The 19,758-nt window shown below is 46.2% G+C and overlaps 1 protein-coding gene across 1 annotated transcript in view; it reads left to right on the top strand.

Annotated features, from left to right (window-relative positions):
* Nucleotides 1-16,227: 16,227 nt before the first annotated feature.
* Nucleotides 16,228-19,758, top strand: part of Card11 (caspase recruitment domain family member 11) — a 15,968-nt gene continuing 12,437 nt past the window's right edge. The window contains exon 1 of the mRNA XM_045142793.1: nt 16,228-16,369. Within this exon, the coding sequence (XP_044998728.1) occupies nt 16,228-16,369 (142 nt within the window). The remainder of the gene's footprint in view (nt 16,370-19,758) is intronic.

Raw genomic sequence — 19,758 nt, 5'->3', positions numbered from 1 at the left:
CACACCTGTCATCCCAGCACTGCAGGAGGGTCACGAGTTCAAGGCCAGCTTGGTTTCCATAGTGAGAGCCTGTCTCAAAAGGAAGGGAGGGACTGAAGTTCTCAGAGGAGAAGCGGCGCCTGTGTGACAGTCAGTGAGGGTGACTGACTGACTAGAACTTCTGAGATTCTAGAGAGCTGCAGTTTTCCAGATTGGGCACCAAATTACCTTGGATTATCTTTAGCCCCATCCACCATAGCCATTCTTTGCCCACTTCTGTGTGTGTCGTAACATATCCATCCTTATCACTGTCAGGTGAAATCCTTTTTGGAATGTACAAACAGACCCAATAATTTCCACCAACCCGAAGGCTAAGAACGTCATCAGATAGCCTCCGAGGCTTATAGCAGGAGAGTCTCTGCTTTGCTGTAATGTAACCTGCCGCCTTCCTTTTTGTGCACACCAGCGCAATTTAAAAAAAAAAAAAAAAGCCTTTTGGGCTGGAGGGATGGCTTAGCAGTTAAGGTATTTACCTGCAAAGCCAAAGAACCCAGGTTCGATTCCCCAGGACCCACGTTAGCCAGATGCACAAGGGAGCGCACATGTCTGGAGTTCATTTGCAGTGGCTGGAGGCCCTGGCGCACCCATTCTCTTTCTCCCTCTTTCTCTGTCAAATAAATAAGTAAAATATTTTTTAAAAGCCTTTATTTGTCTGTGTGTGTCTGTGTGAGAGTGGATGAAAGCACCAGGGTCTTTTGCCGCTGCAAATGAATGCCATATGTTTGCGCCACTTTTTACATCTACCTTTCCATGGGTGTGAGGGATTTGCAGGATCAGCAGGCTTTGCCAGGAAGCACCTTTAACCACTGAGCAATCCCTCTAGCCCTAACCCTCTAGTGGTTTTATTTTATTTATTTATTTTATTTATTTTTTTTTTTGGTTTTTCGAGGTAGAGTTTCACTCTAGTCTAGGCTGACCTGGAATTCACTCTGTATTCTCAGAGTGGCCTTGAACTCACAGCGATCCCCCTACCTCTGCCTCCTGAGTGCTGGGATTAAAGGCATGCACCCTATGCCCGACTTCTAGTGTATATATTTTTATTTATTTATTTATTTGAGAGAGGGGGTAGAAGTAGATAGAGAGAAAGAGAATGGACAAGCCAGGGCCTCTAGCCATTCTAAACAAATTCCAGACATATGCATCACCTTGTGTGTCTGGCTTACATGGGCACTGGGGAATTGAACCTGGGTCCTTAGGCTTCATAGGCAAGTGCCTTAACAGCTAAAGCCATCTCTCCAGCCCCCACTAGTTTATTTTTAAGATGCCTTAAATTATGGCTTTCATTGTTCTGTTATTATAACAACCTCAGGAAACTGTTATCACCTTGGAACATGGTATTTGGGACAACCTGATTCCATGTTCCTAGCCCATGGTCACTCATATTTGGCTCCGGAATAAACTCTGTATTATTATCTTTGAGGGGAGAGTTTTTGTTTTGATGGATAGATGGGAAGCTGGAAGAAAGGAAGGAAGGAATAGGGAGAGAGGGAAGGAGGGAGAACAGGAGGAAGGGGAAGGGAAAGTGGGGAAGGAGAAAAGGAGAGAGAGAAGGAAAAGAGAGGGAGAGAGAGAGAGAGGAGGAGGACATTGTAGGGAGCTTCCCTAGCTGTGCATAAAATATTCATCCTGTAAAGGTCAGTCCCTCTCTAATGACAGTCAGAATAGCCTTAATTCTTTGGTGGGGGGCACGGGCACCTTAATAGCAGCTGTGACCTTTGGCTTTCCCTGTGGATTTGAACTTCTCCCTGGCCTCAGCTGTCCTGGAGACAGATGAGTGACAGGCTGTATTCTCAAGAGTTTTTCAGGTCACCCTACGTTAGTGTCTCGGGGTGGACCACATACTCATCAACAAAGGCCACAACTAGAAATGCACTTTCTTCCAAAAACCTGCCCTTAAATGACTTTTCCTTATGTCTGCTCAGGATTGGGGAGATAACTCAGTGAGTAAAGCACTTGCCTCTCCAGAATGCCAAATGCTGGGCTCGTTTGCATGCACCTGTAATTCCTTTGAAGTAGAAAATCTGTTTTTACATTGAAGGAAGGAAAGAGAGAAGGAAGGAGAGAGGGAAGGAGAGGAAAAAGGGGAAGAGAATGGAAGAAGGCAGGAGAGAGGAGGGGAAGGAGGAAGAGAGGAAGGAGAAGGGAATGGAAGGCAGAAATAGGAGGAGTCATGACCTCTCTTTGGCCTGGAACTCACCAGTTAGGATAGACTCACTGTCCAGTGGTGCCCACTGTCTCCTGCGCCCCAGTGACGGGATTGCGGTGCGTGTTCCCACATCAGGCAGTTTTACATGGACTCTGAGGATCGAACTCGGGTCTTCATGCTGTGAGACCAACACTGTTCTAACTGAGCCACCTCTCTTGTCCCTCTATTACTTATGCCCATGATTTGTTTGCGCATCGCCTGTGGATGCATATTACGAACGCAGATGTTACAGGTATTCACATACAAGTCCTTGGTAGACAGATGCTCATTTCCCTGAAGAAAATCCTCAGGGTCCTGGGTCAGAGAACCTTTGGTATCTTTTGAGGTGCAGGGATCAGGATACCCCAGGACGTTTTGTTTGTTTTATTTTGTTTTGTTTTGAGAGAAATAAAATTATCTTTACTCACAACTGACATGAATATAATTTTATTAGGTGCTTTTCTCACTGCTGTGACAAAAATACCTGACAAATCCCTGACAAAAGCCACTGAGAAGAGGAGGATGTTTTTGTGGCTCACAGTGTGAGCAGGGTTATATGTAGCCCATCATGGTGAGAGGGCCAAGTGTGATGGTATACACCTGTCTTCTCAGTTCTCAGAAGGCTGAGAAAGGACAGGTATGGGCCAGCCTGGCTAACGTAGCAAGAGGCTGTCTCTAAAATAAAATTGATAATTTGTCTTACATTTTTCTTCTGGAAACATTATTGCTTTGAATTTTACTAAGTCTGTGACCTATTTTGTGTGTAGTATAAGATAGGAGTTGATGTTCATTTTTTCCCTATGGATATTTGGTTGTTATAGCTCCCATTGGTTATAAAAAATATTTTTTATTAATTTGATAGCAAGAGAGAGATGTCAGGGCCTCTTGCCACTACTAACACACTCCTGCAAAAACATCTTCCCAGCCCCATAACTCCCATTGTTGTAAAGACTTTTCTTTTCTTTTTTTTTTTTTCAATTTTTCAAGGTAGGGTTTCACTCTAGCCCAGGCTGACCTGGAACTCACTATGTAATCTCAGGGTGGCCTGGAACTCATGGCAATCCTCCTACCTCTGCCTCCCAAGTGCTGGGATTAAGGAAGTGCACCATCACGCCTGGCTCTTAAGACTTTTCTTTTATCACCAAATTATCTTTGTTTCTTTGTCAAAAATAAATGGACTCGGGGGCTGGGGAGATTGCTCAGTGGTTAAAGGTGTCTACTTGCAAAGCCTGCTGACCTGGGTTCAATTCTCCTATACCCACATGAAGCCAGGTGCACAAAGTGGTACATGCATCTGGAATTTGTTTGCAATAGCAAGAAGCCCTAGCACACTCATACTTTGTCTCTCTCTCTCTCTCTTTGTCTCTGTCTCACACATACACACACAAAAATAAATAAAATTTTGTTTGTTTTTGAGGTAAGGTCTTACTCTAGCCCAGGCTGACCTGGAATTCACTCTGTCGTCTCGGGGTGGCCTGGAACTCACAGCAATCCTCCTACCTCTGCCTCCCGAGTGCTGGGATTAAAAAGGTGTGCCACCACGCCCAGCAAATAAATAAAAAGAAATATTTTTAATAAATAGACTCTACACACGTAGGGCTATCTGGGGACTCACTGTGAGGACCTCGGCTTCACGGACTTCCTGTTTGTTTCCAGCACTGAGCTCGCTCTCTTCATCGCTGTGGCTTCACGGTGACTGTTGCCATCAGTAATTCTCCCGATTGTATTCCTCCCACTATTCAGAGACTCTTGCCTTTCTATATACATTTTAGAATTGCTTTATTCATAGCTGTCCAGAAAAACGTGTTGGAATTCCATTGGCATTTATTGCAACTCTAGATCATTTGGGACTTAACATACGTCGCACCACTATTAAAGAGCATTCCAATCCATGTCTTTCCATGTCTTAATTTTTCCATTGTCTTAATTTTTTCTTAGTAGTACTTCATAGTTTTCAATGTAGACATTTCACGCATCTTTGATTGTATTTAAATCCTAATTGTATTTCAGGGTTTTTTGAGTTTTGTATATTAACTCTGTCCTGCAACCTTACTAATTTGATGAATAATCATTATTAGTTATTGGCTCTTATTAATTCTAGTAGATTTTTCTATAGCCTTGGGTTTTTTTTAAGACTTAAGAATTTATTTATTTATTTATTTATTTATTTATTTGGAGAGAGAGAGAAAGAGATGGAGAGATGGCTTAGCAGTTAAGCACTTGCCTGTGAAGCCTAAGCACCCTGGTGTGAGGGACGATTCCCCAGGACCCACGTTAGCCAGATGCACAAGGGAGTTTGTTTGCAGTGGCTGGAGGCCCTGGAACGCCCATTCTTTCTTTCTATCTGCCTCTTTCTCTTTCTGTCTGTTGCTGTCAAATAAATAAATAAATATAAACAAATTTTAAACAAAAGAAAAAGAGAATGGGCATGCTAGGACCTCTAGCCACTGCAAATAAACTCCAGACACATGTGTCGTTATGGGTTGTGGAGAATCATACCTGCATCCTTAGACTTTGTAGGCATGTGCCTTAACCACTAAGCCATCTCTCCAGCCCCTAGCCTTGGATTTTAAGGCAGTCATGTTGCCTGAACATAATGACATTTTTATCTCCTTCTTTCTAATTTAGCCCTCTTATTTTCTTTTATTGCCTTATTGGATTGGGTAGTACAATGTTGAATAAAAGTGATTAGTGTGAATACCTATTTTTTTTTTTACTGTGACTATCTCTACTTTGCTCACAAGCTGGTACTGAATTCCCTGTACAACTCAGCCTGACCTCAAACTTGGAAACCTCTTACCTCGGCTTTATAGTTAATATCCTCTCCTCTTGTTTAGTTTTTCTGACTCTTGAATGTAGAAAGTTAGTTCACTTATTTCAGATCATTCTTTAATTCTAACATTATCGTTTAAAATGATACATTTCTATCTAAGTGCAGCTTTGGTGCAAGCCACAGATTTCGAGGGCTTGGGCATGTGTATGTATGTGGTGTGTGTGCATGCACATGTGTGCACATGCATGTGGAGGCCAACGGTAGTTATGGAATGCCTTCCTCAGTTGCTGTCCACCTTATTTTTTGTGACAAACTCTCACGCTAAACTTAAAGATCACCAATTTGGTTAGACTAGCCAGCCAGCAAGCCCTAGGGATGCTCCTGTCTCCATCTCCCCAGCACACTCCACAACGCCCAGCTGTTTGGGGGTGCTCAGGATCAAATCCAGGTCTTCACACTTGCACAGCAAGCATGTCGTTGACTGGACCATCTCCCCAGCTCCGGATGCTTTGTTTCTGTTCAGATTAGAAAACTTTCAAGCTTTCATTCGGGTTTCTCCCCTGAGCAAGGGTTGTTTAAGATCATGTCATTTCATTTCCAAATATCTAGGGGGCTTTTGCTTTGTCGTGTCTTTTGTTGTTTTTGTTTGGATTCCAGGTCTCGCTATGCAGCCAGGGTGACCTTAAACTCACGCTGCGGTCCAGGCTGGCCTCAAACTCATGATTCTCTTGTTTCAGCTTCCCAGGTATTGGGATTACAGGTGTGAGGCATCACACGTGACCTGCCTAAGAAGTTTATAGATGTGTTGTTATTATTAGTTGCTACTCTGTATCAGAAACACATGCTATACAGTTTTTGTATTTTTTTAATACTTTTTGTTTATTTTTATTTTATTTATTTGAGAGCAACAGACACAGAGAGACAAAGAGACAGAGAGAGAGGGAATGGGCACACCAGGGCCCCAAGCCACTGCAAACTAACTCCAGATGCATGCGCCCCCCTTGTGCATCTGGCTAACGTGGGTCCTGGGGAATCGAGCCTCGAACCGGGGTCCTTAGGCTTCACAGGCAAGCGCTTAACAGCTAAGCCATCTCTCCAGCCCAGTTTTTGTAATTTTTTTAAAAAATAGTTTTATTTATTTATTTGAGAGAGGGGAGTGGAGAGAATGAGTGCACCAGGGTTTCTAGCCACCGCAAATGAACTCCAGACACATGCATCACCTTGTGGCTTATGTGGGTCCTTGGGAATCGAACTTGGGTCCTTAGGCTTTGCAGACAGGCACCTTAACCACTAAGCCATCTCTCCAGCACTTTGTAATGTTCTTATGAAAGAGACAGAGAGGAAGAGAGAGCGAAATGGTGCTGTAGGGCCTCCAGCCACTGCAGTGGAACATCAGACACGTACGCCACCTTGTGCACATATGCGACCTTGCGCACTTGCGTCACCTTGTGCGTCTGGTCTATGTGGGATCTGGAGAGTTGAGCATGAGTCCTTAGGCTTCACAGGCAAGCACCTTAAACACTAAGCCATCTCTCCAGCCCACATGCTATGCATTTTAATCCTTTTTGTGTGATTGAAACATGTGTTGTGGGCTGGTGTAGATCATGGCGAATGTTCTGTTCCAGGTAGGGAGACATGTTCTGCGGAGATCCCACATCCCATGGCCCTCAGCTACTGTGTGTGGAAATGTCATTGACACCCATGTAGAATGATTTGTCATTCAGATCTTCTTTAGCTTTGATTTTTATCTAGTAGTCCAAATAATTAGCAAGAAAAGACTTGCAATCAATAAATCCCATGCAAAATGGACACAGAACTTTACATAAACATACCTTAAACAAATTGCTGAAAAGCCAAGTATGTAGACAAGGTTGTGTGTGTGTGTGTGTGTGTGTGTAGGGGGTGTTCATATGTGTGAGTGTAAGCATGTGCATGCCAAGGTGCACACGTGGAGGTCAGAGGACAGGCTTACATGTCAGCCCGCACCTCCCCTTCTTGCCACTGAAAGATCTCTCGTTGCTCGTCATCCCTCGCTGTTTGCACCAGGCCAGCTGGCCCACAAGCTTCTGGGACCATTCCCCTGTCCCCGTGTTCCTTCTGGCCATACATGTGCTGGGACTACGGACGTTAGTGCTACAGCATCCGGCTTTATGTGGGTGCTGGGGGAAGGAACTCGGGTCCTCAGGCTTGCAAGGCAAACAGTTCACGTCCCGTGTGCCACCTTCCAGCCCCTTCGCAGGGTCTTTATGCCGAAAGTGCATGAGTTCTAACAGCAGGTCATTGAATCATTTAATCCACTCTGATAATCTGCTTGTAAATAAATTTTAAAAATATGAAATATAATAATCTATTGTAAAATTTATGATAGAGGTAAAAAAGCAAAAAAGAGGTTAAGTCTGTGACAATAGTAGCACAAAGAAAGTTTCTGTGGGAGTCTAACCGATTAGCATCTACCATCTCAGTCTCAGCTTTCTCTCTGAGGCACCTGCCCTTTGTTTCAGTTCTCCTATTTCCTTGTCTTTTTACATAAATCAATGACATTTTACTTTCTTGCATATACATTTGTGTGAACACACACATGCCATAGCACATGTGTGGAGGTCACAGAACGACCTCAAGGTGTCTGTGCGCTTCTCTCACCTTCTTTGAGACAGGGTGTCTTTTTCATTTATTTGTAATGCCTTATTTATTTATTTGAGAGGGAGGAAGAGAGAGAGAGAGAGGGAACAACACCAGGGCATCTAACCACTGCAAACTCCAGATACCTTAGGCATCTGGCTTACATGGGTAGTGGGGAATCACACAAGTGCCTTAACTACTGAAGTGTCTCTATAGCCATTTTTTTACCTGAGAACTTGAATATATGAATATATTGCAAATTGGCTCTAGCCCTTATGTTCCCTCTTCCCCACCCCCATTCCACTGAGGCCCCTCCTCAGTGGGGAATTGGTGTTCACTGTGGAGTCGTCAATGCAACAGCCTCTATGAGGGGACAATGCCTCAGTACTCCTCCCTGCCCTGTGGATCCTGCGTTCTTTCTGCTCCCTCCTCCACAGTGCTCCCTGAGCCTCGAGGGCTGTGTTGGAAGTGAAGTCTCCTTTACTGTTGAGCTCTCAGCAGCCTCTGATTTTATGTTTTGATGAGTTTTTTTTTTAATTTATTTATTTATTTATTTATTTGAGAGCGACAGACACAGAGAGAAAGACAGATAGAGGGAGAGAGAGAGAATGGGCGCGCCAGGGCTTCCAGCCTCTGCAAACGAACTCCAGACGCATGCGCCCCCTTGTGCATCTGGCTAACGTGGGACCTGGGGAACCGAGCCTCGAACCGGGGTCCTTAGGCTTCACAGGCAAGCGCTTAACCGCTAGGCCATCTCTCCAGCCCTGTTTTGATGAGTTTTGATTCTCCCCAGCGTCTACCGCTGCCATCTCCCCGAAGTGGGTTCTCAGGCTGGCAGTGAGGGCAGCACTCATATTCAATCTGCAATATATATGTGTGTGTGTGTATATATATATATATATATATATATATGTATATATATATATATATATATATATATATATATATATATATGGAGAGAGAGAGAGAGGTAAATTGTGAAACAGGGTTTCTTTTTTTTTTTTAATTTTATCTTTATTTACTTATTTGAGAGAGAGCATCAGGGCCTCCAACCACTGCAAACGGACTCCAGACACATGCGCCACCCTGTGCATCTGGCCTATGTGGGTCCTGGGGAATTGAACCTGGGTCCTTTGGCTTTGTAGGCAAATGCCTAAACCTTTAAGCCATCCCTCCAGCCCAAAACAGGGTTTCTTGCTGCTACAAACAGCAGACTAGCTGGCCCATGAGCTCAGCCTCCCATTGCTGTAGGTGCATTGGGATCGCAGATGCATGTGCCAGTTTGTATCCAGATTCACATGGGCACTGGGGAATTAACTCAGGGCTACAGGCTTTGCAAGCAAGTCCCTTTAACCGCTGAGCCATCTCCTTAGCCCTTCAAAGACTTTTATTTTATTTTATTTTTTTTGACAATCTCTCTCCTCTGCGGACTTGTTAGCCTGGCTCTGTGTTTTATTTGTGGATGTGTATTGTTGCTCTGTGGTTTATAAAATGCATTTTTAACTTACCCCAGACTTCTTTGTAATAATCTTATACTACTTCACGTAAACTAGGAGAAGCTTATGGCCGTCTGTGGTTAGTTAACCCTCACTCGTCCTTTGTGCGACTGTTGTCACCAACTTTGTTTCCGCCTCTTTCATAAACTGTAGCAATACATCATTCTTTTTTATAAATTCTTTTCGTTTATTTGCAAGCAGAGATACAGAGAAGAGAGACAGACAGAGAAAATGGGCATGCCAGAGCCTCCAGCTGCTGCAGATGAACTGCAGATATATGCACCACTTTGTGCATCTGGTTTACATGGGCCTTGAACCCAGGCAAGCATCTTAACCACTGAGCCATCTCTTCAATTTTAGGTTATTATTTTTTGCTTTAGGCAATTATCTTTGAGTAAATTAGGGACAGGGGCTGGAGAGATGGCTTAGCAGTTAAGACTTTTGCCTGCAAAGCCAAAGGACCCAGGTTCTACTCCCCAGGACCCACGTAAGCCAGATGCACAAGGGGCGCACACATCTGGAGTTCATTTGCAGTGGCTGGAGGCCCTGGTGTGCCCATTCTCCCCCCCCCCCGCTCTCTTTCTCTCTCTCTCTCTTTCTTTCTCTGTCTCTCTCTCCCCACCTGCCTATTTCTGTATCTCTCTCTCTAATAAATAAATAAAAATAAAATATTTTTTTAATTAAGAACAACTTATTTTACTTGTAAAAAGATTTTATATATTTATTTGAGAGAGACAAGGAGACAGGTAGAGAGAGCAAAAGAGAGAGAATGGGCACTCCCAGAGCCCCTAACCACTGTAAACAGACTCCAGACATAGGCACCACCTTGTGCATCTGGCTTACGTGGGTACTGGGGAATTGAACCTGGGTCCTTAGGCTTCACAGGCAAGTGCCTTAACCACTAAGCCATTTCTCCAGACCAAGAACAACTTTTAAGGTACATTATGTTTGCTCTTGTATCTACCATACTAAGTACTCTTTAGCTCTTCCTACACACGGAAGCTTCCATCAGTATCATTTTTCCTCAATCAGAGAAATGTCTTTCAGCCAGGTGAGACTGCACACCTATGCTCCCGCCACTCAGGAAACTGAAGCTGAAGGATCACAAGTTTGAGGCCAGTCTGGGTTGCATAATGATAGCTTATCTAAAAAAAGAGAGATATTAAAAATGTCTTTAAACATTTCTTATTGCAGGTTGGCTGGTGTTAAAAGTTTTCAGCTTTGGGTGTGTCAAAGAAGGGCATGATTTCACCTTGTTTTTGAAAGCCAGCTCACTGGCTGTCCCAGCCTGACTTGCATATCTGTTTCTTTCAGCACATTAATGATGGTCCACTGTTGACCTCCCTGCGCTGTTCCTTATGAAAGGAGAGTAGGACTCACAGAAGTGTTTCCTGGTCATTTCTTCTATCTCCTTTCTTTTTCTTTTCTCAGATGTTGTGCAGGTTTGATTGAAAGACTCAGATAGAGTTCTTTCAGGCAAGGGATTTATTTGGGGGTTGGGTTTACAGGGAGGATTATTAGGCCATGCAAGAGTATAGCAGGGTCTGGAAGCCAGAAAGAGGGCCTTCAGTTCTGAGGAACAAGTTGAGGTGCAACTTCTAAAATGCTTTTGAGGGAAAGGGATGTGTCTGGTCATACAGAGAAGTCACGGAGGCAGTGGTGGAGAGGGCGGTAGATGGAGACGGGCCTCTAAGGAGGAGGGGCTGCTCTGCCCGCTTGCTGTCTGGCTGCTGCTCACAGCAAGGGGCAGGGTTGGCACAGAGTCAGGAAAGCTCTAGATAAGAGAGTCACATTATAATTCAAGGTTGCCTCAGCCAAGAGAGCAGGAGCTGGACTTGCATTCCTCCATGCTCACAGCAGCCTCAGGGGGAGAGGATTGCCGTCTGTGAGACTGCTTGTCCCTTCAGAATGGAGACACCCTACTCCAGGTGGGTGTGGCTAGCAGCTCTGCCACCTGACAGCTGGGTATCTTCCTCCATCATTCTCCGCCTTTATTACTATGATTTAGGTGCTGTCTCTCCCTTGAGCCCAGAGGAAGCCAGTCTCTGCTTACTGAGTGCTGGGGTTACAGGCGGGCTGCCTCACCCGCCCAGTCCTGAAGCCATCTCCCCAGGCCCTTCTGCCTGCCTTTAAGACGTTCTCTTCTAGGGCTGGAGGGATGGCTTAGCGGTTTAGGCGTTTGCCTGCAAAGCCCAAGGACCCAGGTTTTATTCCCCAAGACCTACATTAGCCAGATGCACAGGAAGACACATGCTTCTAGAGTTTGTTTGCAGTGGCTGGAAGCCCTGGTGCGCCCATTCTCTCTCCCTCTTTCTCTGTCAAATAAATAAAAACAAAATATTCTTTTTAAAATCCCTCTTCTGAGCTGGAGAGATGGCTTAGCAGTTAAGGTGCTGACCCAAGGACCCATGTTCAACTCTCCAGATCCCATGTAAGCCAGACACACAAAGGTGAGGCAAGTGCAAGGTCGCACATGCCCACTAAATGGTACAAGTGTCTGGAGTTTGATTGCAGTGGCTGAGGCCCTGGCATGCCTAGTCTCTCTCTCTCTCTCTCTCTCTAAAAAAAATCAAAATAAATACAAATTTTAAAATAAATATTTAAAAAAATTTTCACTTCCACCCAGGAGGGAAAGGCAGGAAGATTTATACAACTTCAAGGCCAACCTGGTCACAGTGAGTTCAAGGACAGCTAGGGCTGCATGATAAAACTCCATCTCAATTTTTTTTCTCTTGCATTTGGTTTTTAGGAATTTGAGGAATACATGCCTATATAGGAAGATATGTTTATTTAGCTTAGAATATATTGAGTTTTGGGGAAAAAGAAATCTGACATTACTTTTATTTTTTCATTGTTGTTTCGGAGACAGGGGCTCTCTAGGTAGTCCAGGCTACTTTCAATCTTGAGTTCCTCTGGCCTCAGCTTCTAAGTACTGAGGTTGCAGACATGCACGCCCACACCTAGACTTGGTCGTTATTCTTGAAAGTCATTTCTCTTGCACAATTTCTGTCTGCCATTAGAACCACATCTACATGTACATGAGGCTACTAAACACTGTCCCACAATGCACTAATTCTCTATTCCTTCCTTTTAGACTTCTTCTCTTTTTGTTTGGCTCTGTAGTTTCTGTTGTCTCATTGTCAAAATCGCTGCTGTTTTCTTCGGTGATAGCAAAATGATTGTGTCCATCTGTTAAACATGGAATCCAAATATTGGTTGTTGAATTTCTTTTTGATGATTTTCCCTTCCTCTTCCATCCTGTCATTGTGTTTGTGTTTTCATGGAATCCCTGGCACACTTCTCACAGGAGGATGGGCTCAGCACTTCTGTGAGTTACCTGGGAAGATTGTTTAAACGTGCGCACCTCAGCTGGGTGTAGGGGCGCAGTTTGTGATCCCCAGCACTGGGGAGGCAAAGACAGGTGGATCCCTAGGGCTCACTGGCCAACCATTCTTACTTACTTGGCAACCTCCAGGCAACTGAGAAACCCTGTCTCAAAAAGAAAGGTAGATGTGGGCTGGAGAGACTGTTATGTGGTTAAAGGCGCTTGCTTGCAAGCCTGCCAGCCTGGGTTTGATTCCCCAGCATCCACATAAAGCTGTACACAAGTGGTTCGTGCCTCTGGGATTACAACAAGCCTATGGCAATGGGAGGCAGAGCCAGAACCATCTGGAAGCTCATGGGGCAGCTAGACGAACACACACACACACACACACACACAGGCAGCAGCAAGGGAGACCCTGACTCAAGCAAGGTGGAAGGAAAGGAAAAACACCCCAAGGTGGGCTTCAGACCTCCATACATGCACCAGGGCATGCATGCACCCAATACGCACACATCACGCACATCTACACGTACACACACAGAGAGTTCTGAAAACAATAGATGACACTCTGCCAAGCAGGGTTGGCCGAGGGCAGCTCCCATGCCTGAGATCACCTGCTCTAAACCCAGAAAGTGACAAGGAGAGAGTCTGATGGCACAAACTCAATTCCCCACCCCCAACATGTGATGCTTGATGCTAGCTCTGCCTGTTGGGCCTAAGAGATATGCCTGAGGGTGTTCAAGATGCAGCACCCCACGCACGTCAGTAGTGAGCCCAAGATAATTCCTGCAGCGCCACAAAGAGCTGCACTCTCCTATTTCGGAAGATGAAACCCAAATGCAATATGCTTCTGTTCAAAACTTTCCTTTGCTTCTGCCATCAACTTTCTTTCTAGAATTGTAACGATGTGTGCTCTGACTGCAAACGAGCCCACAGCGTCACGCTGGAGGCTCTGTGAGAGCAAGCCAGGCTGGCCTCACATCTAACTGGTGCTCACATGGGCAGAGTCCTGCTCCTGCTCCCATATCCCCAAAGTGCACCCAGGAGGGGGGTCCAGCCATGACCTCCATCCCTGCATGCTATGTCCGTGTGCACATGCAAACATGCTTTGGAGGTGTTAGCATTACTCCTGCACTGACCATGAGGCACGCCTTTCATCGCAGCATGTTTGGGAGATAAACAATCATGGTTTCTTAATTTTTTGATTAATTTATTTCTGTGTATGTGTATGGGAGAGGTAGGATGTACCCACGTGCCACACACTCACCCCTCTCCATATGGCTTTGTGTGGGTACTGGGGAATTGAACCCAAGGCAACAGGATTTGCCAGTAGGGTCTCACTCAAGCCCAGGCTGACCTGGAATTCACTATGTAGTCTCTGGGTGGCCTTGAACTCATGGTGATCCTCCTACCTCTGCATCTGGAGTGCTGGGATTAAAGCCATCACCTCTGGTGTGAACTTGGAACTTTGGTTTGTGTGTGTGTGTGTACTTATTTTATTTTTTGTGTTTGTTGTGTGATGCTAGAAATAGAACCCAATGTCACACCTCCAGCCCTTCACTGGGGGATTCTAGGCAGGCGCTCTATACTGGGCCACGCATTCAGCTTCTGCACCAATGAACTCATGGAAAGATGACAATAATGGGAGCACCCTGTTCTCATTAAACGCTGACCACATTCCTATCTCTCGCTCCAGACATTCATTTAATCACTCAAATCCTTCCAGCATTAGGATACCTGATTTATACAAAGACTGGAGGCCAGTGACAATGGAGGAACAGAGTGTATGTTGAGGTGCAAAGAAGAGATGCAAAGGTCCTGATTTGGGGCTTATGGACACAAGCCACTAGAAAGTTCCTACAAGAAGGACTTGGCAAATGTTCTTCACCCTGCTACTTCCCATTCTCCCATCCACAGAGGGGCACAGAGGACCTGGCGGTTCGCACCCCCACACACACTCACGTCTAGCATCCTGGAGTGGAGCCAAGCTCTCTGAGCTCCAGCGGGCTTTTTTCTATAAGCTCCTTTGTGGGCACGCCGCAGTGTTCAGTCCCTCCGTGCTGCCTTGGACAGTGTTACATCAGGGGCGTCATGAAGAGAAGATGGGATGCTGGGCTATTCACTGGGGCAGGGACCTACCAGCCGGGGAAATAGAGCCAACAGTAATGACATGGGCGAGGGAGGATTTCCTAAGCACCTGACTCATGTGATTCCAGAGCAAGAGAGTCCCATGTCATATGCTCTGCTGGCTGCAGAGGCCATGGCCGATTCAATCCGAATCCAAAGACCGGTGTGCCCATTAAAGCATTAAATCCTAGAGTCCAAGGTTTGTGGGATCAGAAGCCCTGATGTCCAAGAGGACACCCTCAGTCAAAAGAGAGAATTCCAGGCTGCAGAGACAGCTTAGTGGTTAAGGCACTTGCCTGCGAAGCCTAAGGACCCAGATTCGATTCTCCAGGTCCCATGCAAGCCAGATGCACATGGTAGCGCATGAGTCTGGAGTCTGTTTGCAATGGCTGGAGGCCCTGGTGTGCCCATTTGCTCTCTCTCTCTCTCGCTCTCTCCCCACCCCTCTCTCTGTCTCTAATAAATAAATAAAAATTAATAATTTAAAATAATAAAAATTTAATTTAATTTAAAAAGAGAATACTGGGGCTGAAGAGATGGCTCAGCAGTTAAGGCACTTGCCTGCAAAGCCTAACAACCTGGGTTCAATTCCTGAGTACATACATAAAGCCAGATGCACAAAGTGGCACATGCACCTGGAGTTCATTTGCAGTGGCTGAAGGCCTTGGCATGCCCATTCTATCTGCCTCTCTTCTTTCTTTGTCTGTCTCTGCTTGCAAATAAATACATTTTTTTATCTTATGTTTTTATTTATTTGAGAGAGAGAAAGAGGCAGAGAGAGAGAGGGTGTACCAGGGCCTCCAGCCACTGCAAACGAACTCCAGAGACATGTGCCACCTTGTGCATCTGGCTTACATGGGTCCTGGGGAATCGAACCTGGGTCCTTTGGCTTTGCCATCAAGTGCCTTAACCAGCAAGCCATCTCTCCAAGTAAATAAAGTAAATAAAATTTTGTTTTTTTAATTTTTTAAGGTAGAATCCTCCTGTTACAGTTACCTTCTTCCTGCCATAAAACACCCAACCAGAATCAGAGGGAAAGGGTTTACTTCAGGTTAAGTCTTACTGAGGCAGGGAGATTATGACAGGCCTGAGCGGGAAGCCTGGGTCACACTTCCACGTCCACAGAAAGCAAGTCGTCAAGCAGGCAAGCAGGGCTCAAACTTCAAGGCCCACCCCAAGTGACACACCTCCTTCAGCAAGGCTTCGGCCCCCAAACGCTCCACTAGCCAGGGGCTAGTAGCAGATCTCATGGCAAACACTTAAGGCTAGGGGTGACATTTTACAGTCAAAGCACCGCACCTCCCTTTCCCACTGTTTGTTTGTTAGTTTGTTAGTTTGTTTGTTTGTTTGTCTTCCATGTGGTGCTAGGGATTGGATCCAGGGCCTCGTGCATGGGAGGCGAGTGTTCTATAAGTGAGTTGCATCCCAAGCTCCTCTCTTCTCGGCTCCTGGTATCTATCAGGCCCTGAACAGATCATATGGTACCCATGTACCCTGAGGATGGCAGCTGTCCCTCGCTCAGTCACTTGACTCAGATGCTCAACTCTTCTAGAAACACACCACAGACACACTCAGAAACACTTCCCCGATTATCTGGGTAGTCCTTAGCTCAGTCAAGTTGACATATGAAATGAATCATCATCACCTACAGTGTGTAGCTTCCATGCCCAGAAATATCCAGAGACCCCAGGTGGGGACACAGAGCCAAGATGCAGCCCCGCCTTACCCTTCTGACCACGAATTACCCTCAGAAGTGTCCAGCGAGCAGAAGCATGTGGCTCTGGGAAGGATCCAGCTAGAGACAGGTGGGTGGAGGAGGGGAAGAGCCAGCAACAGGACCGGTGGGCTTGTTTTATAGGACTCTTTGCATCTCGATGCTAGCTTCCATGGCGACTTCATTAGCAGCAAGCTGCTAATTAAATTTCATATTTATGATCAGAAAATAAAATCATTGGACCTTTTTGAAATAGGATTTTATGAGTTTGGGCTCAAGCAGGCTGAGTCAGCAGTCAAGTTGGAACCACAGTTTCAAGGCGAAAATAAATAAAGCAAAAAAAAAAAAAACAGTGCCAGGGCGGGAGCCGAGTCCTTTGAACTAGTTTGAGGGTCCAGAGAGATCAGGCCTGCATCCCCCTGTGGAAACAGCAGCTCCTGCCTAGCCCCTTGGGGTTTGGAAGGGCTGAAGCTTGTGCCTCAAACCCATAGTCCACAGTTGAAGTAGGGGGTGCCTTATCTCCAGGCCCCCATGCTTCAGGCTGCTGTGCTGCAGAGCCAGCTGTTCTGAGCTGAGTTTCCTTGTTTCCTTGTGTCACAAGCTCACACCCACATCCCGCTGTGTGTGCCTACCGGAAGCACCTCCGTGCCTCCTCCACGTGGCCTGTGATGGAGTGACCTCTGTCTTCTCTGAGGGGCTTTGGCAGTACCGTCTCCCCTGTGGCCTCAGAGATCCTTCCGTCTGGGTTGCCGCACATGGGAGAGCTCACCCTCCTGCCTTTCATTGGGGTCATCCTGGCTGAGCTCCTGGGACCCTTTCTGTCTTGGGTCAAAAGCATGAAAGTTTTGTCCCCCCATTTAGGTTATAGTGAACAAGTTAGGACCCCACAGTTGGAAGGACTTGGAGAAGGTCTGGTCCTGCATCCCTCCTCCACAACTTTTTGCATGTGTGTATGGTGCATGTGTGTGTGTGTGTGTGTGTGTACATGCATTTCACATGTGTGGACACCCATGTGCACATATGTGTACAGGCCAGAGGTCGATATTGCATTGCTCTCCACCTTATATTGTTTTTAAATGTATTTTTATTTGTTTGTTTGTGAGCAGAGAGAGATAGAAGAGAGACAGGCAGAGAGAATGGGTGCACCAGGACCTCCTGCCACTGCATACAGACTCCAGATGCATGTGCCACTTTGTGCATGTGGCTTTATGTAGTTCCTAGGGAATCGAACTCGGGTTGTTAGGCTCTGAAGGCAAGCACCTTAACTGCTGAGTCATCTCCCCAGCCCTCCATATAATTCCTCGAGACAGGATCTGTCACTGAACCTGGAGCTCACTGATTCAGCTAGACTAGCTAGACAGCAAGTTCCGGGGATCAGGGAGCCTCCTGTCCCTGCCTCCCCAGCTCTGGGATCATAGCTGTGCTCCGTCATGCTAGCTTTTATATGGGCACTGAGAATCCTGTCTCGTACCCACCGAGCCGTCTCCCCAGCCTGTGGCCCTGCCTTTGCACATGACGGCACCCCTTTCCCTGGGATCTCCATGATGAGGCCACTTTCCTCAGCCTCACAGTGGACGGAAGCTTCCTGATGTCATCATTTCTAGTCTCAGCCATAAAGATTCAGTTAGGGAGAGAGGAGGATAGGTGGCAGAAAGATGAGTTTACAGATGTTTGAGCTGCCTAGAGTCAACCCCTAGCTCTTCGGTGGCTTCCTGTGGGGCTCCCAGTTCCAAACTTAGTGTCCCCAGCACCAGACGCTCTGCTGAAATATGCAAGCCAGCACCAGAATCTATTCCACTGCAAGACAGCATGAGGGGTTAGAGAGACGGCTCAGTGGTGAAAGGCATTTGTCTGCAAAGCCTGATGGCTTGGGTTCAAGACCCCAGTACTCGCCAGGTACACAAAGTGCTGCCCGCACCTAGGGTTCATTTGCAGTGGTAAGAGGCTCTGGTGCGCCTAGATACTATCTCTCTCTTGCTCTATCTGCCTCTTTCTCTTGGTCTCAAATATATATATTGGTCTTTCAATGTAGGATCTCACTCTAGCTCAGGCTGACCTAGAATGCACTATGTAGTCTCAGGTGGCCACGAACTCATGGTGATCCTCCTCCCTCTGCCTCCCAAGTGCTGGGACTAAAGGCGTGTGCCACCATGCCTCGCTAAAAATGTTTTTTTAAAAAGACATCTACCTGCCTTTCTCAAATAAGTAAATAAAATATTTTTTTGAAAACCTAAAAGGGGGGGCTGGAGAGATGGCTTAGCAGTTAATGCACTTGTCTGTGAAGCTTAAGGACCCAGGTTTGATTCCCCAGTGCCTATACAATTCAGATGTATAAGGTGGTGCATGTGTCTGGAGTTCATTCGTAGTGTCTGGAGGCCCTAGTGAGCCCATTCCCTCTCTCTGAAATAAATAGATAATAATATATTTTTAAATACAGCATGAGGAAACGTGTAAAGTGCTCAATTTAGTGTGTGTGTAGTAGGTACTGTGCAATTCATGGATAGTTTTTTTTTTTAATTTACTAGCTAGTTAGTTCATTCATTCATTCATACAATAGTTGGCTAGCTAGCTCATCCATTCATTTGTTCATTCATTAGTTAGTTGAGACAGTCTCACTCTATAGCTCTGTAAATTCACTATGTCACTCAGGCTGGCCTCATACCTGTGGCAAGCCCACCTGCTTCATGAAGACTTCCCACACTCGCTTTACAGATGGGTGCCACCATGCCCCAGGTCATGGGGAGTTCTAAGTCACCAGTTATTCATTTTCCTTTGTTATGTTTTCGCTCTCTGAGCTGTGAAATGGGATCGGTGGGTGCCATGCCCCCCCAGGCCTCCCAGCCCAGGAATCCCATTGCTGATGCTGAGGCTCAGGGACACGGAACCCTGGCACCGTGCTTCCCTTGGATTGCTCATCTGACGATGTCCACAGGGAGCCTGTCATAGGAGGGTGACTTCACCCCTGCATGGAAACCTGCCTAAGAGTTCCTTCCTCCCTTCCTTCCTTCATGTCTTCCTTTCTTCTTCCCTCCCTCCCTTCCTTCTTTCCTTCCTCTTCTCCCTCCCTCCCTCCCTTCTTCTCCCATGCTTTCTCTCCTTTATCCCATCCCTCCCTCCTCCCCACTTCCCTTCTTCCTCCTTCCTTTCCCTTCCTCCCTCCCATCTTTCTTTCCTATCTCCCTCCTTCCTTCTTCCCGTGCAGTGCTAAGACAGACGTCCTGCCACCTGTGAGACTTCAGAGGAATCCCACAACCAGGCTACATCCCCTATCCCCAGCAGATGCCACACAGGACTGCTGGAAAGATCAAAGATCTGTGATTAGCATGGCTTTCTTGCCATGTTGTCCCTGCAGGCCACAGTGCCCCCCAACCAGAGGCCACTAGGACGAGGAAGAAAGAGGACCCTCTAGTTCCCTGAAAGACAAAAACTCTCGCTGCCTTCCCATCTCCCTCAAAAGTTCCAGCCAGCTGCTGTGCTCAG

This window comes from Jaculus jaculus, chromosome 2, assembly GCF_020740685.1.
Source record: "Jaculus jaculus isolate mJacJac1 chromosome 2, mJacJac1.mat.Y.cur, whole genome shotgun sequence".
NCBI classification, from domain to species: domain Eukaryota; kingdom Metazoa; phylum Chordata; class Mammalia; order Rodentia; family Dipodidae; genus Jaculus; species Jaculus jaculus.
Note: the sequence above shows the minus strand (reverse complement) of the source record. Positions and strands in the feature narration are given on the sequence as shown.